Raw genomic sequence first — 25996 nt, forward strand, 5'->3', positions numbered from 1 at the left:
ATTCAAAAAAAAAAATTTGATGCATGGGTTACTATACATTTCAAGAACCGTACAAATGTACATTTTCAAGTGGCGCAACTGAACTTTGGCTTCCACATCTCTCAAAGGCAATTCAATGCCTATTTCGATACACGCAGTGCGATAAGATACAAGGACAGTACAGTAATGACAATAATAATTTATAATCAGTTTATTTCAACACGATTTTTTCCCGATTCAAATCCGTTTTTTTTCTTCACACCCGTGGTAGTTTGGCACTTGTTAAAAATAATCGCACCGATGTCGATTTTTAGAGCTCGTGGACCCTTGAAGAAGAACCACTGGGTTGGGTGGGGGGTGCAATGTAGTTTAGTAGCCTTTCCTTTTCCAGTCATTCTTAAATTATTTGGATGACACGGGGCAGAGAGTGACATGTCACGTCGTGTCCGTGGGAGCTTTCAGGCGAGCAAGAGGCTCAGCGCAGGGAGCAGGCAGAGTGCCGCTCCTCTCCACTTGGCGGCATCGAGCGCCGACGCCCCGTTACACAGGTCTGTATTGCAGCACACGTTGGTGTAGTTGAAATAAAGGCCGCTGGTGTATTTCTGCCCGCTCACACCACATTGAGAAGGAACAGCGCAGTTTTTTTCGTACAAGGTGATCTGAAGTGCACCTAGAGATGAAGAAGTGGAAAATGTAAATGTCCGTTATCTATCTGCATAGAAATTCATGCTTAATGTTAGCAGGGTAGAATATCACACTCACTATTTCCTGAGGGGAAAATGAATTTTGAAAATAAGTCAATTGGAGGGCGGCCCGGTAGTCCAGTGGTTAGCACGTCGACTTTACAGTGCAGAGGTACCGGGTTCAATTCCAGCTCCGGCTTCCCTGAGTGGAGTTTGCATGTTCTCCCCGGGCCTGCGTGGGTTTTTTCTCCTCGTACTCCGGTTTCCTCCCACGTTCCAAAAACTTGCATGGCAGGCCGATTGAACACTCTAAATTGTCCCTAGGTGTGAATGTGAGCATGGATGGTTGTTCGTCTCTGTGTGCCCTGCGATTGGCTGGCAACCGATTCAGGGTGTCCCCCGCCTACTGCCCGAAGACAGCTGGGATAGGCTCCTGCACCCCCCGTGACCCTCGTGAGGATCAAGCGGATCAGAAAATGTATGTAAGTAAATTGGAAGTTTGTCATGTTAGAATTGTTGTTGTTGTTTTTTTTTTAATCTGTCAGGTTCCACTTTTAACTTGTGCTCTTGGCTCCTCCACTCATTGGAAGCATTTAGATCATACTCACTGGGCCACGTCTTTGAATCTAAGGTCAACGCTGAGCACAGCAGAACAATAGAGTCAATTTTTTCCAATGCGGAGCATCGGAGGCGTGACACAATGAATCTTTTGTCTTGGCCATTTGTGCAACAATGGGGCCACAGTTTGACACACAAAATCCGTCACCTCGTGTTGCTGTTGCGACGCTGGACAGGCAGCGATGTCCATCCGCGCAACGCTCGGGAAACTTTAGGCAGTCCATTGGAGAAATGGCAGGAAACACACAAGTATAGCACGTCAAACAAGCTGAAACAACACACAAAATGGAATTCTCATTTTTTCATTTTAACAAAGGAAAAGTATCATTGTTCTTTTACAGATTTAAAAAAAAAACTGTTGGGGATAATATAAATGGTTTGCATTGGCCAATCATGAATTGTTGCGGAGGACGTATCTGCAAAGCAATAAAGCGATAGATTGGTAGAAATAGCTCAGATGTTCTAGTAGGCTTTTCCTGACATTTTGTTTTGTTTTTTATTCCTAGGGAAAGCCTGCAGGTTTTGTGCAAATACAGATTGCTATCTGGAACTGTTTATAAGTCAGTCCACCTTGACTAAGGTGCCAGTGCCACCATCATGGTATGGTCTCTTTTTTTTTTCTTTTTTGCGGCAAACATCCATTCAGAAAGTTCAAGTAAAAAAGAAAGAGAATATATATATATATAACAGTCACAATCAAAGAAAAGTCCAGTGCAAAGTTACGTTTTGAATACAATTATACTTACTTGCCAAAGGAAGACAACACAGTAGCAAGAGAAGCTGCGAGGCAGAGGCAAACATGATGCTTCCTTCCACTCCAACGCGTAGCTCTCGAGTCTCGCGTCAAACTTCTGCAGCAACTCTCCAAAATTGTTTCTAATTCAATTTGCCGTTTCTGCTGAAGTGCACACCCCTCTTATTAGTATTCTGCCTCCCCGAACTCCTCCATCCGCTTCTTGAAGTCTGCGGCTTCTCAGAAACAAGACGTTTGTGACGTTTCATCAACTGTTATCATTATTAAATAACGACACAAATAAAAAACAAAACATAACGAATGTGATCGATGATTAGAAAAAGTGCGACTTTGCTCCGAACTTGATGAGGAGGTGATGGGAGCGGGTGGCCGCTGAGCTCAAACTCAGAAGCATCAACTACAGCCAATTGAACTGCTGTGCTATACGTCAGCGCATTCGCCATATTGGATGTGTCAGATTTACCTGGGAAACGAATACAAATCCACAGACTAGTGAGAGGGTACAACGTTTGCAAAATTAACACTTCTCATTCACACCTTAAAAAACAAGCAACAAAACAACATATGCACTTTGGAATTCGATGTTGATGAATGTTTACTCCGATATAGATTATTGTCGCCGATATCTCCTAGAAACTGTCGGGAATTGTGCATTGTGGGAAATTTCGCACCCAAAATTTCGAGATTTTTGGTATATGCAAATTATGCCTGATTACGGTCTTTGTGCACATCCTACATACAGCTGCAACTTTTGTTTCACTTTTAAGGCATATTTAATTTAAGTTGGACTCAGTTTCGGGGTATCTGGCTTTGTAGGTCACCCTGTGCCTACAGTAGATTCTCGTTAGAAAGTTAATGTGAAACCTTATTGCGAAGTCCCACATAAAATACTAAATTACCGAATGCAACACTGTTCCCCTGAGTAAAAAAAAATGCACTGCACAAACATTCCATTCATCCACAATGTCAAATATTATTTGGGATTCTGCAAAAGATTCCTTGACATGATCTCAAACGTCATCATGTAAAAAGAATCATCGGAGTACTTGGTGTGTCATTTACACAAGCATGCAAACAAAGACTGGAGAGAGTAAGACCTGAGAGAGTCAGAAGATAGGAACGTCTAGTTTAACAGAATTATCCTTGAGTTGTAATGGGAGACGTGAGGAAAACATGTTGGACGGTCTGCTGACTGGAGGTCTTGTGATGGGACCAGTCAATTGGATCAGACTGGATAAGCTGTTTACCAGTTAATTAGAGAGAAGCACAGGATAACATCATGTTTAGTGTAAAGATTCACATGATTAGTTAACAGATTAATTGTTTTTGCTTAAGAAGTTGTTTCTCTTGTCGCAGCTGTACCAGCAGTAGTTCTACACACTGTATATTTTATTGTATTCAGTTTGATACATTAATGGTGGATTTATTTTATTATTACTTTTTAAAAGAAGATGTCATATTTTTTCCCCTATCGAATTGAAATGAAATATTTAATGAATTGGAAAAATACCATTTGACTGCCTCCTAGTGTAGGGCAACAAAAATGCAAAGGAATTCAATTGTACGGTCATAGATGTTCATCCTCACAAGTATCATTTGAACTGTCATGCAAGCACAGCAAGAATTTAGCCACTGGATAATAAAAATAAGTAAAAACTTAATTAATTTCAGTAAAAGAGCCACACAAGGAAGAGGCAACAGGAAGTAGTTTTCAGAGCAGCACTGCCACCCTGTGGGGTTTCAAAGTATTGCTATTTCATGTGACTATGCCAAAGGGCACATGGCAATGTATTTTGCAAAGCACGAGAATTTAATATGAAATTTTTGATGAAGACTGATGTTTGTACCCCAAAACAGAAGCTGCGTCATAAAATGAGTCGCCAGAGATAAACGAAGCAATTTTACTCATCATTAAATGTATACTATTGATCCTGCTCATTTAAAAAAAAGATCGATTTTATTTGGAATACTTTTATTGGAGTATTTTATTTTCATTTTCACAATTTCACTGATGTGTTATTTAAGGTGACTCAGCTGAGGTCCCTTTCTCCTCGAGCCGCCAATGGTACCTTTGACCCTTCCTTTTCTCCCTCTTCTTCTTGTTTCGTAGTTGTGCTGCGTCCATACGTTCGGTAGATCTCAGTGCTACCCGGCATGCTCCGGCGCAATGTAGCACTACATTGCAGATGTGCAAGCGCTAAATTCAGACTTGCCTCTACACTGTAAAAATCTATTTAAAATACACAATGCTAACAGTGGCCTCAGACCGTCTTATTCACTGAAGGAACACCATCAGTGTTGTTCATGTGTTTACATGAATGTTTGGCTACTGGATCTTAGCGGACAGATGGTGTTCTTTAATCCTGTCTGTGCCCTCGACTTGCCATCTTTCTTCCAACCCCCCGCCCCAACTCACTCATTCCTCCTCTGTTATTCCACTACTTTATCTGCCCAGATATTTTGTTTTTGTCCCCCTTCACCACTGATTTATGTCTTTGTGCCGTCCCTGGACTTGACTGTTACTCAGACAGACAGGAAGGAATGTTGTACTGCCGAATAAATCATAAAAAAGTAGTACCATTCGCTCCGTTACGACTGTGCAAATGTAATAGCTGACAAGAAATTGTAAACCAATTCATGTCTTTGTCTTTAAACGCGACACAGAACAATGCTTTCACCACACAGCTTGTCAGAGTGCAACGCGTTTATCCAATAGTTCAGCACCATTTGACCCATTTGGGAAAAGCTTAAAAGATTAATTTTTGTGTCATGTCAAGGACAAAAAACAGACAACCACTCCAAATAAACAGGCGTATCAGGCTGTTGACTAAATAGATTTGTGGAATAGCTGACAACATGGAACAAACAAGCAAAAACACATTCAAGAATTGTATTTGTTTAAAAATTGACTTTATTGATGCATTGAAACGAACGTCACACAAATAACTAGTTAAGTTCACTCTTTCACAATTTGCATACATAGATAAATAATTGAATAATAATCAAAAATATTAGCTTCCACTCCCTTGTGCTTGTTGAGGATGTTCAATTGATCTGACATCAATAATAATTGTCTCTGGGTAATTGGCGGCACAGCAATCCAACAAACCGGAAATGAGACGTCAAATGAGCACATCTCATTAGCTCGACGGAGATGGCGTTCAGATTTGTTTAATGACACGTCTTAAAGTCACTTTCGTCACAGCGAGACGCGGCAAATACGTTGCATTTCAACTCATCCGAAAATCTGAGTCTGTGAAGCGGAAACATTTCGTTTTATTTTGAAACGCCGACTGGGAGGTAGCACGGTTCAACACAACGGTGGGCGTGAGGACGTGAGTGAAAAGCAGGATAACGGGAAACGTCCCTGTTTAGGAAATACATCAAACAGTTGCGAACGTGTCTCGCTTCCAAGCTTTGAAGTGGTAAGTACGTTTACTTTTATATTTTTCTTAGCCCCCACCCCCGTAGTTTCTTATAGGATGTTTTAAAGCTTACAATGTGAAAGGGTAAGAGTTGGGCGTTGCACAATTTAGATTGCAGATTGTCTCCACTGCACCGGTGTGCTAAAACTAAAACCACAACGTCTCGTTAATGGCTAAAACTGGTCTTTCGATTGTTTTAGTTCAACCTGTGGAATCCCTTGAACCACTTGTTTGATAACCACTGAGATTTGGAGTGGAAAAACTTTCAAAAATGTATACTACATACTTTTGGACGATGATGCTACTTTTATTTTTGTTTTTTGAATTTGTTTTTGCAGTCGTATTTTGAGTAAAAGAGTTTTAAATGGGTCAGTAATTCTCATATAATCCACATGGCCCATGACTGTTTATTTCTAATCCTGTTGTCTTTGCCTGATTGAACTTGATATGTTTCCATAGGTGGTGAACATCTGCTTCTTTTGTGAGAATGCACAGTCGGAGGTAGAGAGTGTCTCATTTTCACTCCAACTCCCAACACGACAGTGAAGAAGTTGTTCCCCCTTTTGGTATTTTGTCGAGATACCCCTACTCCGCTCCAGAGAGATGGCAAACATGTGCCCTTACGGCCAGTTCACCCACGCAGTGGTGCGAGGCATCCCAGAGACCTTTGGGAAGATGGTGGGTGACAACGGCGAGAACAAGGAAGTTTCAGTGGACTTGGCCAAGGCCCAGCGTCAGTTCGGCTGCCTGACGGGGGCGCTGAGGCAGAAGGTGGGCCTGCAGCTGATCGAGATCCCTCCCGATCCGGAGCTGCCGATGAGCTGGAAGATAGAGGACGTGGCGGTGATCCAAGGTGACACGGCGCTCATCACCAGGCCCTTCAGACAGCAAAGGCGCAGCGAGGTAAATGCGCAACACCAACATTCTCATCAATGTTTTTATTTATTTCATTTGCTTTTGACAGGTCAGCATGTCGCTTATCTCTTCGTCAAATTTACTTTATCTTATCTTCTTGTTCTGTCTTCCCCCCCCCCCCCACAAGTCTTGGGATTTACTGGGCTAACCAGAGACCTTGGGGATTGTATTTCGTGCTTTGTCATGTGAAACTATGTGTTGGTATGACAAAAACAAAATAGTCCTTGGATCTTTGTATCACTGAATTTTGAGGAAAGTAAAATTCCTTGAACCCATGAAAACTCAACTTTATATATAACTTGAAAGGACAACGAAAAAACAAACTAGTAAGAAATTAAAATAAGAATTATGTTACAATAATAGCATTTAAAAAAAATTGCTAATCCAAAATTGGCTGTTCCTTTGCATCGTGGCCACTTGGGGGCAGTGTGGTGTCGTGCATGCATGGAGTACACTGAAGGAGATAAGAAGAAAGTTGCGATTGAGCTTTATTTATAGAACTCCTTTCTCACAGATTGGGAGGAAATGTGTGCCATTGAGTATTATGGTAACTGTGTGTGTGCATTTCCACAACGTTTGTGTACAAATACTCGTTATTTTAAGGAATAGCGCTTTTACAAAAAAGCATAAAGCACACTCAGGGACGGCAGAATCACATCCACACACTTGCCACACAAACATGGTGCATTCAGGGCACTTTCACAACGTCTGGAATTTATAAAAGCAACACATAGTTCTGCACATTGTTTTCTCCCCCCCTACTATATTGCTTTAAAAACTGAGAGAAGCCAAAATTGAAGTAATAATTACATTTTGATTAATTTGGACAGACCTAGTCTTCAATAAAAAGTCAATGACATTTTTCCATCAGCGACGCACACGTAGGATTAATTTATTTTTTTTAATACTAATTCGAATTTGATTGACCAAGTTTGAAATGAAACCTCAACTCATTTCAACATAGTTCCTTGGCAACAAATGTGTCCAGATGGCAACACAGCACTAGTTTGGGCTTAATCAATCGATTTAAGCAGAGTAACAAATAATTGTACTTTTTTACAATACAATACAATACATGCTGACCTTCTACTAACTGTTCCTGCGCAGTTGGAGGCGGTGCGCAGGGTGATCTCCGAGCTCAACCTGACCGTGGTGGAGATGGGCGGGGCACCGGGGGACTGTGATGGGGCCACGCTGGAAGGCAGCGACGTCCTCTTCACAGGGAGGGAGTTCTTCGTCGGAATCTCTTCCCACACCAATCACAAGGGAGCAGAGGTGCTGGCGGACACGTTTCGGGTGAGAGAGCGGAAAAGCCGTGGCTGACTGATGACCGTGATGAATCAGTCACTTGGGTTTTATTAGCGAGCTGCCAGCGTGAGCAGGTGGCACTGTGTGTACTGTTACATTTGGGGAATTGGAGTGGAAGCGGTGATGAATGAGCCTGTCTTTTTGGTCGAAAACAAGAGGGCATTAGTACTGTATGTCACATGGCCACCCTTCATTTTAGATATTGATTCCCTCTTAAGTGCTTTTAGTGTCCTTGGGTGTCTTGAAAGGCGCTTATAAATAAAATGTATTATTATTATTATTATTACACATGAGTGTTCGAGAGGGATTATTAGGGGTTAACATTACATTTCAAAATTATCCCAGGCAGTGTTCTCCATGATTCTATGAGACATAATTGCATTTCCCAGGTGTATATCACCATATTAAAATTTTGTGTAAAATGTAATTTTATTTTAGCAGTAGAATTTTTTTTTTAATGGCTTTTAGGTTCACTACAATGTTTAATGATTTTGTTAACAATGTGCTCACTGGCCAAATTGGGGCCCGAAGGAAAAATTCATTTGCCGACCCCGTCTCATTTTCACCTCAACACAAGTCCGCAATGCTAACGTTTGTAAAATCCTTCTTGGACGCATTCACAAAATGTTTTTCCGCTGCGATGTTGTTCAGGACTTTTCCGTGTCCACCGTGCCAGTCTGCGGTGGAATTCGACTGAAAAACATCTGCTCCATGGGAGGCGCCAATACCATCGTCATCAGCAACAGCGATGGGGCCAAGAAGACTCTGCGGGTGGGTGTGTTTTGTCGATGCGGCACTTTTTGAGGCCCCAACAAACTACCGAAGGTTGGAGTATTGATTTGCTCATTTATGTTAGTGGTCGAGAGCTGCTCCGTATCTTACTGAAATCTTTCCAATGTTTGGAAGTTTTCTTCAAATCCAAATTCAATATTTGTGCGTGTCCAGATGGTGGAACAGCTGACAGACCACCACTACGAAGTTCTGACTGTGTCCGAGCAATCTGCAGCAAACTGCATCTACATAAAGGGGCCATCCAAGAGGGACTTCCTGCTCCACAGGCCAGCGGATGAATGCCCTGACAGTGTGGTTGTAAGTCCACCCCCAAAAATTCTTTAAAAAAAAAAAAACAACTCTACTTCCTGTGGCCATAATCCAGTTATTCTTGGTGCTTGTGTCCAGGCATTCCAGAAACTGCAGGACTACACCTTCTTGCCTACGGCCTGCAGCGAAGCCTCCAAACTCGGAGCCTCTCTGTCCTCGCTTTGCCTCCTCATCAATAAGAAGCACACATATTTCTGACTGTCGATGCAAAACCTATCACGGTGGGAGGAGGGGGTCTCTTCACAGCATGTTACTGGGCAAAAATCCTCATTGTTGGAGGAAACGGTGAGTAAGAGTTATTAGTAGTCCACCTTTCGTTCCAAGTCAACTTGCATCAGTCGGGTTAGAACGCCACACCTTTTAATGTCACGATTTCTGGTCCCGTTAGTTCAGACGTTTCACCAGTGCCCACTTTTTGTTAACTTTTTTTGATTAAAAGAAACTCAGCATTTTGCGCTTTGCGGTGTTGTTGGACTGTATCACGTGTTTTAATGCTGTGTTTGTGTGTTTAAAACCTGAGCCAATTTGAAAAATCTTAACAGCACACAACCCAAAAAGACTTCATTTACCATTTACTGACAAATGTATTTGTTAACATTTTGCAAGAAACATTAACTTCGGCCTAGTTCTCGTGGAGCCTTTGCATGTACATTTAATTTGGCTCAATTTTACATATATTTCCACCCGACTTTGACTAAATTTAAATTAAGCCGGAAACTTTCTGTAGGTCACTTCTGAGCATCCCAATTTTGAGACTTGGGTCCGATAAATAACAGAACAGAAAAGTGATGTATTCATATTTATTAATTTGCTAGAAAGAACATTTTAACGGTTGGACTTGGCAACTCTCTCCAACTCGTCTTTCTTCTTGATGGCGTAAGAATTAGATGAACCCTGGGGGGAAAAAAAAATCACGTTTTAATTCAAGTTTAATAAATTATAGATTCAAAGTATATCAATTCCACAACATGAACAGACCTTTGCAGCATTGATGAGCTCATCGGCCAGGCACTCTGCAATGGTCTTGATGTTCCTGAAAGCAGCTTCTCTTGCGCCTGTGCACAGCAGCCAAATAGCCTGCAACAAAATGACAGAAATTACTATGGCGGAATCCCAGTGGACCAAAACAAAACAAAAACGGGCTTCGCAAACGCGGGTGATGTGATGTGTCTGAGTTTGTGATTGGCTGAGCCACCTCAGACGATAGCCAACGAATAAGCACAGACGTTTTATTCTGCGAGTGCTCTAGCACACCAGGACAACAATCGGTGTCATGGCGTGACTCTAGCCTCACTTTGAATGAGAAAAAAAAATTGCGACGGCATGGGAAGTCTTAGGGCGGTTGCGTTACCTGGTTGACTCTACGGAGGGGCGACACGTCTACGGCCTGTCTCCTGACTGTACCGGCGCGGCCAATACGGGTGGAGTCCTCACGGGGTCCACTGTTTATGATGGCGTTCACCAAGACTTGGAGGGGATTCTACAACAGAATACAATCACATGTCATTTTTAGAAACCATCCGGTCATGAATCTTAGGATATAATTGATGCAGCCCTTCCCCAAAATTTTTTTTAGGTGAGTAACGGGACAGAGTCTTAAAACCTGGTCACTTCAGAGGTCATGTATCCAAGCAGGTGATTGGCTGAGCCACTGAAGCCAACAGCCAATGAATAAGCAGGGATATTTTCTCTACGAGCACTCTAGCACAACCAGGACAACTGCGCAATGTCAAAGTGTGACTCTAGCCTCGCTTTGCAGAGATGTCATTGAAAGCAAACTTGATTCTTTCAATTGGGACCCAAATTAATGATTCGGCACCTCTCCGGTCAACAGGTGGATGATCTCGAAGGCGTGCTTGACGATGCGCACGGTCATCAGCTTCTTGCCGTTGTTGCGGCCGTGCATCATCATGGAGTTGGTCAGACGCTCCACGATGGGGCACTGGGCCTTGCGGAAACGCTTGGCGGCATAGCGGCCGCCAGAGTGCGGCAGGTACTTGGCGTACTTCTCCTTCACGGCAATGTAATCCTGCAACCCAAAAGAGCAATTAAACAACTTAAGCACGCCGGAGTTCATTTCTCGGCATTTGAGGTGCCTCTTAAACAGGTCGTGTGTCTAAGCTGGTGATTGGCTGAACCACTGGAGACGACAGCCAACGAATAAGCAGAGACGTTATTCTACGAGTGCTCTAGCACACCAGGACAACAAAGCAACGCCAAGGTGTGACTCTAGCCTCGCTTTGGTCAACAAAAAGTTCCAACGAGATGCAACACTCACCTGCAGAGAGATGTCATTGATCTGGACATCATCGGTGCTCCACTTGCCAAACAGCTTGATCTCAGGAGTCTCAGCCACTGCCGGTGCAGTCTCCCACTCAGTCACTGTGCACAGTAAAATGATTCAGTACTCTGCTCACCTGCTTTATAGTGGTTCATGGGGATTTTCAAATTGAAAACGGTATTTGGGAACTGCGCATAACCAAAGGGGTACAGTGGTTCAAAAGTGTTTGAAGCTTGCCGGGGGGTAAAACTTATGTTTTAATTAATTGGATGACTATACATCACATAACACGTTACCCAGGTGTCGCGGCAACTACATAAAGTTCAAAGAGCAACGACTGAATGACTGTCTTTTCCAAGCAGGGCCTTCATGGATGCGCGTCTCCCAGCACGTTCGCCATTAACTTTAAAACAAGGCATCGCAAACGACTTCCAACAAATTTGAGGTGAGACTTGCCAACTATGCTACAGTAATAGCAGGAGCGTAATAACAACGGAGAACGTAGAGTTAAAGGTGGCTAGCCGCTCGTTAGCTAGCTTCCACATGGGCTAAAATTTAGCAACATGCTAGCGCTTAGCATTGTTATGCAGACGAAAAACTTTCGGGGGAAATTAGGACATTCCACAGCAATGCTATGCTCGTCTCAGCTTTTGGAAACACCAGGAGTTTATTTTATTTCGATTGATGCCGCAACACTTGTTTTGTGCGTTCTAAAATGTAACGAAAAAAGTAGATTTCACTCACTGGTGTCTGACGGTCCGAAGCACACTTCTCAGAGGCGGAAAAGGGCCTTCATGCGGCGATGCTCGCACATATCCGCTTGGATGGACGCATATTTCCGGTGTACGATGCATGTTGGGAAATGTATTTTTATTACTTTGGTACTGTGCGGGTAAATGTTCAGTGTGATTGACTACATTTCTTAATTGGATTTTTCATTATTTGATTCGCAGCAGTGCTCGTGTTTATATGCACCGATGCATTATTTTCGATAAAGTATTTTCTCATATCACTTTTGAAGCCTTTTATTGAGGAAAGACTGTAATTGAACATCTTTTTAAAAATGATTAAACTGTTGGTCGACAGCGCCCTGTAGTCTTCGGGTATTTCTGGGGCTGTGACGTCACAAAGGCAAACAATTAAGGAGCACCTGTAGAATGCTGTTGTGTGCTCTTTGTGTTAAATTGCTCTTCATGTGCTTTAGAAGTTAAACAATTATTTATTCATTGAGTGACAGTTGGTGTCACGAATGGTGAAGGATGTGGCAAAAGTTTCTTCAGCTTTCCACATAAAGAAGTACGGGACCAGTGGCGGCGCAGGGAAGAGGTGGGAGTCATTTGCATGCACCTATGACACCGAATAATGGTGATTATGAATTGGGCCGTTGGAATAAAAATGGTTGTAGTGTCATATGTGTTTATTTTGCCGACACGGCAAATCGCTCTCAACTGAATGTACTGTGTTGTGTATCACATGGAAGTTGTACAGTCTCTATGGTGCAGCGTCCTGGTCGTGGACTCGTGGTCGGTTACTAAAACGTCACTTCCGGTAACTGCAGTAGGTTCGTAAAGACTCAGAATGAATAATTAAAAGCCGATTTAAGCCAAACTGTGGTTGACAACTTCCAGAGGTGACGTGTATTTATTACAGGACAAATTACCAAGGGGAATAGGAATTGTAACACACTTAAAAATCTTTGTGATATGACTTCACAGGTCTTGGACGTTTACTGGTTCCCAAGCATTTTCCTTTTGAACAAATTTCGGAACAAAGAGGTCGGAACAAGCAGCACGTCCATGAAGAACATCCCCAGGAATCAGCTGATAGGTCAGAATCCAGTTACATGAAAATGTTTTTCTGCCGCTTCTACTCTGAGCTGTTTAGAACAATACAGAATAACGTTCATAAATATATACTAAAATAATATTCAAGCCGTTTTTTAAAATCCTGTACTATTTGTGTACCAACACATTATTGAGAGAAGTGGACCACTCGAAGCTCATGTTTCAAAGCTTTTATTGAGTAAAGACGTTTAACACCTCTCTCCAGTAGATTACACAACATTTTAGGACAATGTCAAAATAGCTGTATCTGTTTATAATACTAAAAAGTACAACTTTGTAACCTGTAGAGGCAGACAATGACCATAACATCCCTTCAAACCAAAACACAGTTATGTAAATGAGTTTGTGCAAGCATACAGTACATGATACAAAGAATGCAAAATATTCCAACAAAATGACGTACAATTAAAAGCGTCAAACAGACCTTCTCACCTTCCCTTCTCGGTAAAATGTGTGCCTTTCATGCTTTCATTCATCTGTTGATAATTCCTTTTAGCAAGTGTAATACAAGTCCCTTTAAATCCACCCACGCTAAAAGTTCCTATGATGATCATCTTATCGATGGCCAATGTGCAAATCCTATCTGACAGAGGTGTCCAAATATGCATTTCCATAATACTGCACTCTGGCTATTCATTTCAAGGCTCTATCCTTCCATTGTTTGAGCATGATCATTAGCACTTACGGTATAAAGACACACAACACTGAGGCATGTTGGGGGAAATTTAAGGCGTCATCTACTAAAACGAGCCCTACTCATAATATAACTATCGTTAGTGACAAGAAAACTGAAAAATCATAATATTTACCAAAAAGGAAAAAAAAACGTTAAGTAGGAGTAAGGCAATGACACAAGATGACAGAATGTCACTCAGGCACTGCTGTGTCACTTTGTGGTTGACCAAGAATTACGACACACACATGGAAATGATCCCTCTCAGATGTCCTCAACAATTCTTTCTGGAGTTGCTGCAAATAAATTATGCTTTGAGGGAATAGCTTAAATGCTGGTAAACCTATACATTTATGCATTTGCAATTTTTAAAGGTGATGTCGGTTGTTAGTTTGTGCTTTCGATGTCTTCCTTGCCTCCAAAAACCCCCCCCCCCAAATCAAAACGACTATGTAATATTTCAAAATTACAAACAACATGATTATGATTGCCATTGGACTACGAACTGTTGAGATTCACCTAGAATGGGGCCTCGGTTTATGATGGCAGGCTAACAATATGTCATTTTGAGGTTAAAAACAACACACAATGAACCAGTTTGCAATGACAACGGGCTCAGTTACCGCTGTACTTAATGATTTTCATGAATTGTTTATATCACTCGTTTAGAATTGTTCTTTTTTTTCCCTTCTTTTAATCCAAACATTTTCTCTAAAATATAACATTTGGTTTTCGTCCCGGGCCGTGGAACAGTGGACTTTTAGCAGGGTCTTCGTGGGTGCATGTGAGTTAGCCCTACCAGTCTACATGTGCTTTTGTGGATTTGGAGAAAGCATTCGAAATTGTTTGCTCAGCAGCGTAAGAATACTTTGTCACGTGGCACAGCAAGGCTATCGCTGTACTTGGTTTTAGTTTTTCCATTTGTTTTTGACTTGACTACTAGATCGGCAGAGATTAGCGATAGACCACGGCGCAGTCCGACTAACTTGGACATTTGGATTGCGTCGCCGCTGAAGGAACGTACCCCCATTGTAGTTCCGAGGATCCCCCGTAATACCACATGGAGCTGATTTCATAAAAATGTTGACGTTTTGGCTCTAAACCAGCCACTTCTCCATGCAAGTGTGAAATACAGTCTCATTTGAGTGCCACCAGACATGTTGGACGTACGGAACAGAACACAGGATCAGGTCGCCACGAGCCGCTAGCGTCTTCAGACCAAAGATATCCTTTAAGTAGACCTGGATCAAGAAAATTGAGTTTTAGTTCTTCTGGGTTAGCTTTTCTCCAGTTCCTTCTAATCACTCGCGGCGAAAACAATTAGACTGCTACTTTAGTGTCATGCAAAGCACAATATGAAATATAAGCGGTAACGGCCAGACTGTGTCAACATTTTACTCACGCCTTGTCGCTGCATCTCAACAACGGTCTCATTGTCGTCGAAGAATCCAAACTGACTAAAAGACAAGCGGAACACAGAATGTGTGCGTGATCATCACATGAGTGTCATCGGTTCATCCACATGCCAAGAGGTAGGGGAAACAAGTATTCTCTGAAAACACTTTTTGACGTTAAAAGCAGAAGTAATGTGTGGGAAAAGAGTTTAGTCCAAACATTGAGCTCACCTGGACTGCCAGGGAGTGATGACTCCGTCATCTGGCCCTCCAACAAGCACCAGCTTGTTGAGTCTTAAGAAGTTGTTCTTCCATTCTGCGGCATGGAAAAGACATGTAGCTTTTTGTGTGTGTGTGTGTGTGTTTACAAAAAACGATATCTCCAAAGGACACCATGTTATCAATGTGTGTCACGTGGTCAAAATCACTTGCAGGCAATCTGATCTCCACCTACCGAACCTCAGGATGAATTCAAAGAAGAGGAATTCGCTGACCTGTAGAATTTGGATTGGGTCTGTCGCTGTTGAGTAGGGCCAGATAATCGCTGCTGTTTGTGTACATGTCCCTGTGGTGGGGGTCTGGGGACAGAAAGAGGCAACACATTTATCTACCGCGTTCAAACGGTCTTTTGAAAGACACTCAAAAGCAGGGCTGAACCATTTCGAAAACTATTCTACTACAGTGGTACCTCTACTCACGAGATTAATTGGTTCCGGAAGAGATTTCCGAACTAGAAAATTTTGTTAGTAGAGACGCGTTTTCCATGTAAATGCCCTAATCCGTTCCAAGCCACCCTCAAAATTCAGACAGATGTTTTCCAAAGCATAAAAATGCATCAAAATATGTAACAAATACATGTTACAAATTAGATTATTGCACTATAAATGAGAGTTGTGCATAATATAAAAAAAAAAGCAAAGAATAAAGAATAAAAATGATGGTCATTTAACTTTCAACTGCGTCATCGTTTTTTGCCCTCTTTAGTTCATGTTTGCTCTCAGAAGTGGTTTTTGCCTGGTGTTTTGTCACGAACCGATCAAAGGACGTTTGCTTTTGTCGGCTTTTAATGATCCTTCGAAAATGTCCAAGGCAAACTTCAGCGTAGTAAGCGATCACCCGACTGGTGAAACTTTTTCTGGGTGATTCAATTCACATTTCCGTAAAATTATCGGAACACCTCATGGCCCGGGAGGTGAATGATGAGGACGCTGCATATCTATCTATCTACACACATACGGTAGAAACCCTTCTTAGCCAATGGGATGCCAGAATGATGCTCGGTAATAGCCAATGGCAAAGCAGATATAAGTATGTTGCATTCAGGAAACCCGGAGCAGCGAGTTGCAACTCATACTATATTTTTACCTTTCATATCTTGAAATTTCTTTCATAACTAGAGGCAATGTTTACCTGTTGAGGCGTTTCATAACTTGAAAACTTCATATGAAGAGACGTTCGTTTGTAAGTAGAGGTACCACTTTACATTGCGATGTCTATTTTAATTCAATTATTTCTTCAGCCTTATTTTAAAGACGGACATGCGATCATTCAAAAGGATAAGACAAGTGCACGGTAGTTATAGTTTGGGTCGCACCATTCCAATAGTTGCAGATAGATACCCGCTGTCCTATGGATGTATAACAGAGATGGTACAAGTTGGACTTGACAAACTGAGGAAACAGGTACTTCAAGTAGTCGGTGTCTAAGAAAACAGAAATGCAGAAGGTGGGGTGTTGATGGATGAGTTGGAGCAGCAACTAGCCACTGACCATATGCGTCAAGCTTTGAAGAAGGAACTTACCGCCGTATTGTCCGGCCTGAGGCGAGGACAGCGAAATGAATGAATGTACGTTGTGATTTGGCAAAGTGGACAATATGCCCCTGCAAATCAGTCCACCTGAAACAACATCAACAATATTGATGCTTCAGGCTTTGACATACTCTGAAGGAATGGAAGCCAGACGCACGAAAACGGCATCAGTGTGGGAAAAAAAAACATACAACAGATGTTAAAGACTGCTAGAACTCCTCAGAAAGCTGCAGAACTAGTTTTTTTTGCAGAGGATAAAGAATATATGCCTCTGAATATTATTGTTTGACCACTGTATTTTGTAAGAGTTGCAGCTGACAACGATGAAGTTTAAACAAAATACAAGTGAATAACAGAAAAAAAAGGAATGTTCCCTTAAAAAAATGCTGCTTTCATTTTACTGCTTTATTTAACTTTTATTTTATCATAACACGGTAAGGAAAAAAAAATAACTAAAACAAAAGCACATGAGGTAAAAACCTGATAAGCTTCCCTTTTAGAAAATGTCAATGTGGACTTCGTGGGAAATTGCAGTACTGTGGTTAAATGGAAACAAACGCTTGCTTTTACGACTGGCAGCCATTTTGTAAATGAACACTTTCAGCTAGCAGTGTCATTCAGAGGTCAGCTCTTGCAGAAATGATACCGTAACTACTGAACATGCCACGACCACTTTTATCATCTAAAATAAATAGTAAATGTGTGACTAGGACATACTGTACACACATACACACACACACCCTGAGAGTAGCAGATAAAATGGACTCCCTCCGCAGAGTTTTGCATGATGGGATAAACAGCTGCCTTGAAACCCTCCACCTGCTTCCACATGGGCTGCAGGCTGGAACCTCGGTCAAACAAGTCAATCACGGTCACATTTGTTCCAGGATGAGACTGAAAAAAAGAGCAAAGGACAAAATGTTTTTAAAAAGAGGGCATAGAGGGCTGCAACTAAAGATGATTTTAAGAATAGATTAATCTGGCCGTAAAAAAAAAAAAAAAAAAACAATTAAGCGGACAACACAACAGGGCATTATCTCAAAACGGAAAACGCGCAAACACAAATTATTTATGATTCGGCTAGTTTGGGCCCGAAACCTGTCAGAAAATATGCAAAATAAAAAAGTAAAACAGATACAGTACAGGTACTTGCAAATGTTTTGATTCAACACAAAGATAATCAATCTGCTTTCACGGAGGACTACATAAATCACCGTTTAGAAGATTTGGACAATTTTAAACTAAACCAGGTCTGAAGGATTATTTGACTCTGATATAAAAATATTAATTAATTTGATAATCGATTATTGTACCACAAGGCATGTGAAGTTTGCAACCATGCGGCACACAGGTTTTAACAGCGATGGTTCCTCTCGGAATAGTTTCCTGATCCCATCGAGATGGTGATTGCTGCCGACCAGAATAAGCCAACGATCATCGGTTAATTACATTTTAAGAACCCACCTCGTTAATGAAGCGCTGGAGATTCTTAAAATCTCCCGAGCTGTCGAACAAGCCGTGCACGATGATCACCGGCTTGAAGGCGACAGCGGCAGCCCACAGACACGCACCGAGCAGCGGCCACAGGAGGCGGGCTGCCCCGCCGCTACTTTCCCTTTTCCCGATTATCGAATCGGTCACAAATCCTTTCATCATATCAATAAATGGTCGGAATAAATCCGTGCGCTATTAAAATTGAGAGGGCTTAAAAATAATAAAAATAATCATCATCATAAAAGTTGAAATTCGCTCCATTCCCGGCTCCCTCAGCCCTGAGAAGTACGACGGGACTTTCACATAGTTTTTTTTTTTCAACCGACATATGCTGTAATAAATAAAAATCCCTTCGGAATTTACAGTTCGATGATTCGGTGGTAAACAACGCCGCGAGGTTGCAGAGCCCAGCGAGCACGAAATGTTGTTTATTTGTTCCGGTCTATAATTCACACGTCACGTTACGCTAAAACGTCACTTCCTGTTTGGATCCGGAACGGAAGTCCGCGTTTTAAGAGCTTTAAAGCTTTTAATCGAAAGATGTTGTGGTTTAACTACCTAGTACACAAACTGTCATGTAATTTGTCGTAGAGGCTTTGTTTTACTGGTTGATGTTTTAATGAAGCAATCATTCACAGTGCAGCTTGTCAAGAAACGGATTGATCGCAATTGTGGCATGGCGATTGCGACATCATACACTCAAAGTCTTATGTAGTCTGCTGTGAATACTGTTAAGAAGTTGGATGAGTTTGTAAAAATTTGGAAGTTTCGTAGAGGAATTTGAGAGACCTGGCCAAACTCCCATCAAATACTTTGATGAACTACAACAGGGCTGTGGGTCAAACGACGATCACCTCATCAATGAGCAATAACTTGAGCTTTATTAACCAAATAAGCAAGTTGTGCACAAACATGCCCAACACAGTGGGCCACACTAGTTTAATTCAAGCAACAGCACCATTTGTTACCATCAACATGTCTTTTCCAAATTTTGGTCCTTCACAACCACACCAAATGACCTACAAAATCTGAGTTGACGGTGGTTACAACGAATCTTCCTGTATATACAAACGCTATGGCGGTGATTAATGATTAATTCATAAAGTGTCGACATGATTTCTTTTCACACAAAGTGAAATGTGTGCACCTGTGAAGATGAAATATACACAAAAAATCTACAATAGCCCTTCATAAACACTTTTGTGAGTTTGCTGTATGAACAAAGAGGAGTGAAAACTGGAATGCTCTTAGTCTGCCGCAGCTCTACACAGTAGGCTCCAGTAGCTCGTGCAGTTGGCACAGCGTCTCCCTCACGGCAACGCCCAGCGTTTCTGCATTTGTCTCCTCGCAGCAGTTGAAGGCAGTTATTGAAAAGTGGACGTGGTCAGACTGTGGGTTGTAACATATGGCGTAACCATCAGGGACCAGAGGACCAAAACACATCACGCTGTCTGTGTTTGCGGGCACCTAAGGGGGAAAAGACAGTGACCGTGACCATCGCGTCATCATAGGTTTATCACCTCCTATGCTTTAAATGATTATACATTTCCAAAAAATACAATAACAACCCGGTAACTTGGATAAGTCATGCTAGCAATGTACTGTAGCAGCCGAGGTATACTCTGGACTGGTTACTTGTCAACCGCATGGGAAGCAATCGAAAATACTTTGACAAACATGCCCGCACCTGCCCCGTTCGGAGTTTCCAATGAGTAGCCAGACCATAGGCAGTATCCATGAAGATTTTGGGCACGCTCAGTCCTTCTTCGATGGCCTGTAACTTGAGCCCCAGCAGGTGGCGGTCAATGCCGTGTCCTTTAAGTACCTGCAATAGAGTCCAAGTAGGGAAATTTTGCTGGTCACAGATGCAGAAGTGCAACCTTGACCTAAAAGTCGAATTTGGTCCGTGGCCAAGCTCGTAACTGAGCGTCAGTTGGTGTGAGTGTTCTCATTTTGTGTGTTTGACCATTTTACCTCAACAATGACTCACTTAAAGTGGATTGGCGAATGTGGTATGACATTCATAAATAATAATGGCTCCAAACCCCATAAGTTAGGGCACTTTTACTTCAGCGTATCACTGTATTAGAATAATCATTGATTGACATTTTTGAAAAGCTTGGTTACCTGGTTCGTCAGAGCAGAGTAGGCGTCAATAGCTTCTGTCAACAGCTGGAGCTTTGCTTCACGCTGCAGCGCAAGACAAAAGAAGCGAAAAATGTCCTCATGACAATCCCAACAGTTTTTCCACAAGAGAAGCGTTTGAAATGAAACGGCCCCGTTTGCTCACCGACACGGACGGATCAACGAAGGCGAGGATGAATTTCAGCATCTGGCTTGAAGGCGAGCGGATGTAATCGGTCCTTCCTTTCCGAAACATCCTCTGAGAGGCGATGTCGCAGGTGGCGCACACGTCGCCATGAACTCTACACAAACGGGGAAACATCTCCGAATACCAAACTGCTGATGTGCTTTATTTTTCAGTCTTTTAACTTTTTCTTGCTTATGATTTAACCATAATAGAGGAAGAGTGTCAAGGCTACGAGCCCACTTACGTGAGCTGTAAAACCAGCACAAGCTAATCCCTTCCACTGTCTATTAGGTACTCATGAAAAACCTTTTTCGTTTCGTGTCTGTAGTTTGAAGAGGTGTACAGCCGAATTGTCCGCAAATGTTTTTCAAATATTAATTCCTTTACCTGTAGTACGCCAGCTGCAGTGCCACCTGGATGAAGGAGTTGGGACTCAGTTTGTGCTGCTTGGGAAGGTCCTTGCCAAACTTCGTAAAGTTGAAAACGTTCACATCCAGGTCGTTGATCAGTCTGGAGCGACATTTTTTTTTTTTTGGCGAATTTTTTATAAATGAGCAGTGATTTAACTTAAACAAACAAAAAACAAAAAAATTTAAACATGTTAGCTATTTGTCTCAAAGGGGCGGCGAGGGCGGAAAAAAAACTGGGCCAAAGAGAGCTGTCTTTTTTGTCAAGCTTTAATTTGCGGCCGTCACTTTGGATTTCAAAACAAAAGATCTGGTTGGCAATGCGCAGTGAGACAAGTTTTCTTATCATGTTCGGCAGCAAACATTTAAAACCGTTTTCCGAGTTATGCAACTTACATATCAAGGTTCTGCTTAGCATTCTCGATGTCTCGCTTGATTTCTCTGTCAATATGGAAGTAAAGCTTCTTCGGCATTGGAAGAGGGACCAGTGGTGCTCTCGTTGGATCCGGATTCTCACTGCAGAAAGTAAAATAAGCGATTGCTCATAGATAGAGTAAATCGACATACACATACACGAACAGTAAATGTATGAATCGAAACTTTGTATCAACGATTTTTTTTCCTCCATATTAAAAAGCGTTATAACTGAGAAAGAACAGTACATTCATTCACTCTTTTATTCCCATGACGTATAAATATGTCAACCCACTACGACTGCCTACCCATGACGTACATATACGTCATGTCCTTTTATTTTTGCGTCGTAGAGTGCCGAAGGGTTTCACGCAGCCTTTGACTTAGGATCAGACTTTGCACACATTTCTATATACAGCATCAGTAATAATTATTATTTTGACAAAGAAATGATCAAGCTAAAAAAAAATGTTAGGAGAACACGGCTTCAATACCAGTTGCGAAGGATATAATCCAGCAAGGTCGCTATTGGCGGACCTTCAGCTGTGGCTTGTTCATACAGGAGACCCCAGGAGCCGTCCTCGCCGATTACAAACTGCACAAAATCGACAAAGCAGCGATGCTTTCAACGTTTGGCTTTGGCGAAGATGAGCCGCTTGGCCACTCACCTGTAGAGTTTTGTCAAACCAACGGTTGCCACTGTTGGAGAAGGTCCCGCCTCCGTGCAGGACCTGGGCCGCTTTGCGGCTAGCGTATCTGTCAATCAAAAATTTCCCGGCTTCTTGAATGGATATTCCTTCAAACGATATTCAAAGTGCTTGCAGAATGTTATTTCAGGCAGTCTTTCCATTTCTAATGATGGCATACTGCATGTTGCCATGGTGGTAAACACCAGACGCATAAGCATCTGGGTGTTCGGTTTCTTGGGGGAGGGGGGAAGAATTGGGAATCTACCACTTAGCGTGTGTGTATGTGGACATACTTTTCATCCGATATCCTCATAACCGGAGAATCCAGACATAGCGAGAAAAGTCCTCTCTCGATGGCCTGCACTGATTCCCGGTTCAATTTATCTGGGGTGAAACAAGAGTATAAAAAGGACAAAGAGGCAAGTAGATAAGATGGAGTTAAATAGGGAGTCCCAAAAAAGGAAAACAAATAATAATATTCGGAAATTTAGCATATTGAAATTGTGAAGGATAGCTTCATGTGTGGTACCGTCTCCACAACTTCTTCTCACCATTTCACAATTTAAAATTCATTGTCATCGTCCATTCATTTTCACTACGGTTTGTATTGCACATCGATAACTGATAAAATGGGGAAAATGGAAAAAAAAAGCCAGACAAGTGCAAAACGGTTGCATGGCAAAATTTGGTGGCATCCTACAAGGTCTGCCCAGTCATATTTTCTACCTCTCTGCAGGCGGTTGTACGCTTGGCCCCATGTATGGCGATGCTCGCTTGTCAGGATGCCCATCGGCTCCTTGTCCGTCTTCCAGGACTGAGATCTGATCCTCAGCAGCTGCCCGTGAATCTGGCTCTCGCTCAGACGAGACCCGTCGCTGTTGTACAACTCCAGCTGAAAAAACTAGACCGCAAAAGTTTGAGTCTTTTCCGATATGATTTATTTATTTTTGTTCCCAACGAGCTGGAGGCGTCTTGCATTTGTAGCGACTTTTCAATATTTATTCGGCATAACAGCGTTATGTGGCATAAATCGGCAGGAAAAATAGTAAGCTCAGCTTTGCTGACCTGGTAGTTCCTGACCACGGTGATGTGCGTTGGCGATCGTCGGGAGGTGCCGTAGTGAGCGACGTAATCGTGCTTGGGCCCCGGGATGCGACAGGAAGAGAAGAGCAGCGGATAGAGCTCCATGCACAGAGGCCTGCCTCGCATGTACTCCAAGGGCAGCCGGCCACTTAAGACACAAACGCAAATCGTTCGTTTGATTTTTACGATAATCACTCTCAAGTTTTTCTTTTTCCATTAAGTATATCATATCACTGAAGTTGTTTTTAGAAATAAATAAGCAACTCTGCCATTCATTCTAATCATTGAAGTAACATTAGATGCCAAGCACCATTCCTTGTGTTCCCGTTAACGTATTTGGGAAAGCAAACATTTGGTTTCATACGCGATCACATTTCAAACAAAAACTATTTGTTTTAATAGAGGGTATTGTCATGCAGCCAAATAGTGCACTCCATTTTACCCGAATTGCTTCAAGACGCTAATCAATCAACAGCTCCCAATAAATTACCGGTATTGAAATATTATGCACATCGCTACACAATGGCTTTATCCCCAGGCCGAGAGTGCATAAGCGTTCACGTTTGCAAACGATGAGAGCTGGGTTGACCAAAGAAACGTGTCCCCAAATGACTTGTTCTCCTAAAACAAAGAGCTCATATTCCCGCCGAGCTTTTCAAAACAAAAGAATTTGCGACAGGGATACTATTACAAAAGAGCGCGGGCACGTATATTTAGACAGAATAACTTCATACAGCAAAGGAATACATACAAGGCCGTGCCAGCAGGGCCGAAGGTCAGCGCACACAAATAGCAATGCGACAGATTACGGGTTGATTAGAGGATTACCGCAAGCCCGAGTGTCGTTCACTACCGTTGGAAATATGAATCAACGCCAGCTCATCAAACCGTCCAAAACACGAAGCGGCATCATTCGCTCATTTCACGGATAGGACTCACGCGTCAAGTTTGGCCTTGAATTCAAGTACGGCTACAATCAGCTTGGAAGCAAACCTAAAAGGAAACATAGTTTATGATTAGTTTACAAAAGACGACTACCTTCAATTATGACCTACTTTTTATTCAGTTGTCTAAAGCAGCATTGAGTGCAGTGTGTTTACTCACACGAGTTGGCTCCTCCAGCCATTGTAATCTCGTCTGGGGAGAGATATGGCCGGGTTGGAGTGCACGGGCAGCGGCAGTCGACTTTCCAAGTAGGCCCACTGCACCCACCAGTCTGTGATCTACAGGGAACATACACATAAACACAGCTGTTTCGAACCCTTGTAAATAGTCCCATTTTGTACCATCGCGGTGCGTCCCCGTTATCGAAAAGCGCAATGGGTTGATGCAACTTTGTTTTGTTTAGCGCCAATAGTGAGAGACAGCGGTCACTACAGTGGACACCTTATCATGTTGTCAGATTACAGGGTGCCTGAAAGGGTTAAGCAGTAGCGGCGTTGGCATATGCAAATTGCAGCATTCTCCGTGCTTCACCGACACATCAATCAACAGCATGTGTCATGCTTCCCCAGTGAGATCGAGCTGAAAATCACGCACCCAGTTCTCTGTGTTTCTGGCCCTCTTTTCCAAGCCCCTCTGAAGCTCCGCACCCAGACCACCACGCTTGGCAAACTCGCGCATCACTCGGCGGGTGTGGGCGAGCTCCTCGGGGGGTATGAGGGGCTCCAAGCCTCTCATGTAGGCCTGCAGGGTCTGATTGAGGGGGGGCACCGGCTGCGGGGGCACGAAGGTGGACATGCTCAGCTCCTGCCTGGATGTCACCTGAAAGAAAAGTGAGAAGTTTTACCGTTGTTTTTCCCCCCCGCCATTCACAATTGAGTCAAACTAATTGTAATATGAATTTTATATAGTCATTTTATTAGTTGCTGTTTGATCATTCTGTACATGTTATGAATCTGTGTTCCATTTTGCATATTTGAATGACTTTGTGGTAGTTGTTGTGTACGCCCAGTAAGGTCAAAAATGTTTACAAAAAATATTGGCTTAAAAAAAAAAAAGATTGAGCTTGTTCCCTAAATTAGAATCAAATTCATTCTAAGTGGTGTATTTATCTACCTCCCCCCTTCCCAAAAAAAAAAGTTTGCATTCACATTCCAAACTTTATTTACGAATGGCCAAACCCATTTGTCCCGACTTGGTTAAAACACACACCATTCACAGACACACAAAGACTTGCACACGCGTCTGTATAAATACTTACACGCGTGAACCATAGTCTGCACGCCCCCGCTTGGATTTTGCTGGAAATCATGTTTCTTCCAAATCAAGCCCGCAGTCGCCTTTGCATCTGTCAGACGTATTCAGCACATGAAGCAAAAACGTAAAAAGTCCTCGGCCTACAGATCCGCCCCCCCCCCCGCACCCTTTAGCACAGTCGTTGAGGGTTCCGATGATTAAAAAGTGAGCCGTGCTCCATCGAGGATGTGCAAGAGAGTCTTCATCGATCAAGTAGAGTCCAGTTGAAAACGCAGAGAGAAAGAACAACGCCGGACCTACCCTCTAGGCGTCGGTGTGATTTCAGAAGTGTACACGCAAAGCCTCACGTACCGAAGTGAACTCTCGGGGCAAGTCTGCGCACGTGTTGACGTCAAAAGTGGTTTCCGTAAACGGAGATATGAAAACTAGTTGCAGTACCTCGTTTCTCCGTTACGTGTCGCTGTTTCACCGGAAGAAGGAGGAACACAACAATGACGTGTTCCACACACACAGTTTTAACCATCTACTTACAGGAAAGTGCATGTACTCGGGTTAAAGCAGTCTGTCAAAAGTAGAATTATTGATTGAACTCCTTTACTTAAGTCATTGAAGAT

At 42.5% G+C, this 25996-nt stretch overlaps 5 protein-coding genes and 3 non-coding genes across 10 annotated transcripts; 1 reads left to right on the forward strand and 7 right to left on the reverse strand.

Moving 5' to 3' along the window:
• Window positions 1-166: 166 nt before the first annotated feature.
• lypc (ly6 domain containing, pigment cell) lies at window positions 167-2369 on the reverse strand. The gene is made up of 3 exons (XM_086137645.1): window positions 2027-2369; window positions 1429-1548; window positions 167-649 (listed from the first exon to the last, which is right to left on the reverse strand). Exons 1-3 carry the CDS (start codon window positions 2079-2081, stop codon window positions 438-440), a joined length of 387 nt encoding a protein of 128 aa, XP_085993771.1. The 5' UTR covers window positions 2082-2369; the 3' UTR covers window positions 167-437.
• A 2849-nt stretch (window positions 2370-5218) lies between these two features.
• On the forward strand, window positions 5219-9235 carry ddah2 (DDAH family member 2, ADMA-independent). The gene is made up of 6 exons (XM_086137110.1): window positions 5219-5459; window positions 5919-6362; window positions 7482-7670; window positions 8334-8453; window positions 8628-8771; window positions 8862-9235. Exons 2-6 carry the CDS (start codon window positions 6063-6065, stop codon window positions 8979-8981), a joined length of 873 nt encoding a protein of 290 aa, XP_085993236.1. The 5' UTR covers window positions 5219-5459; window positions 5919-6062; the 3' UTR covers window positions 8982-9235.
• A 334-nt stretch (window positions 9236-9569) lies between these two features.
• On the reverse strand, window positions 9570-11898 carry rps5 (ribosomal protein S5). Its single transcript, XM_086137112.1, has 6 exons — window positions 11809-11898; window positions 11062-11165; window positions 10603-10812; window positions 10135-10263; window positions 9762-9860; window positions 9570-9677 (listed from the first exon to the last, which is right to left on the reverse strand). Coding segments are annotated over exons 1-6 (612 nt in total). The 5' UTR covers window positions 11810-11898; the 3' UTR covers window positions 9570-9608.
• On the reverse strand, window positions 9946-10078 carry LOC147190911 (small nucleolar RNA SNORA3/SNORA45 family). The gene has a single exon (XR_015103855.1). It is a non-coding gene; the product is annotated as a small nucleolar RNA SNORA3/SNORA45 family (small nucleolar RNA).
• LOC147190912 (small nucleolar RNA SNORA3/SNORA45 family) lies at window positions 10403-10536 on the reverse strand. The gene has a single exon (XR_015103850.1). It is a non-coding gene; the product is annotated as a small nucleolar RNA SNORA3/SNORA45 family (small nucleolar RNA).
• Window positions 10892-11023, reverse strand: LOC147190913 (small nucleolar RNA SNORA3/SNORA45 family). Its single transcript, XR_015103854.1, has one exon. It is a non-coding gene; the product is annotated as a small nucleolar RNA SNORA3/SNORA45 family (small nucleolar RNA).
• Window positions 11899-13063: 1165 nt separating the features above from the next.
• On the reverse strand, window positions 13064-18700 carry ppt2b (palmitoyl-protein thioesterase 2b). Its single transcript, XM_086136073.1, has 8 exons — window positions 18250-18700; window positions 17526-17679; window positions 16777-16872; window positions 16570-16677; window positions 15470-15553; window positions 15207-15291; window positions 14984-15038; window positions 13064-14822 (listed from the first exon to the last, which is right to left on the reverse strand). Exons 1-8 carry the CDS (start codon window positions 18439-18441, stop codon window positions 14679-14681), a joined length of 918 nt encoding a protein of 305 aa, XP_085992199.1. The 5' UTR covers window positions 18442-18700; the 3' UTR covers window positions 13064-14678.
• Window positions 18701-19141: 441 nt separating this feature from the next.
• Window positions 19142-25773, reverse strand: cratb (carnitine O-acetyltransferase b). 3 transcript variants are annotated; one of them, XM_086136070.1, is made up of 16 exons: window positions 25549-25773; window positions 25387-25473; window positions 24723-24947; window positions 24288-24406; window positions 24123-24176; window positions 23166-23331; window positions 22827-23001; window positions 22394-22484; window positions 22080-22167; window positions 21906-22006; window positions 21394-21513; window positions 20978-21100; window positions 20570-20705; window positions 20407-20469; window positions 19967-20104; window positions 19142-19746 (listed from the first exon to the last, which is right to left on the reverse strand). In XM_086136070.1, exons 2-16 carry the CDS (start codon window positions 25435-25437, stop codon window positions 19543-19545), a joined length of 1854 nt encoding a protein of 617 aa, XP_085992196.1. In that variant the 5' UTR covers window positions 25438-25473; window positions 25549-25773; the 3' UTR covers window positions 19142-19542. The 3 variants fall into 3 exon arrangements, with proteins under 3 accessions (XP_085992196.1, XP_085992197.1, XP_085992198.1); XM_086136071.1 differs by having other exon boundaries at window positions 25683-25772; XM_086136072.1 differs by having other exon boundaries at window positions 25734-25751.
• Window positions 25774-25996: the final 223 nt, after the last annotated feature.

Source organism: Hippocampus guttulatus, chromosome 18 (assembly GCF_054856545.1).
Source record: "Hippocampus guttulatus isolate MCC_2025c chromosome 18, RoL_Hgut_1.0, whole genome shotgun sequence".
Classification (NCBI taxonomy): domain Eukaryota; kingdom Metazoa; phylum Chordata; class Actinopteri; order Syngnathiformes; family Syngnathidae; genus Hippocampus; species Hippocampus guttulatus.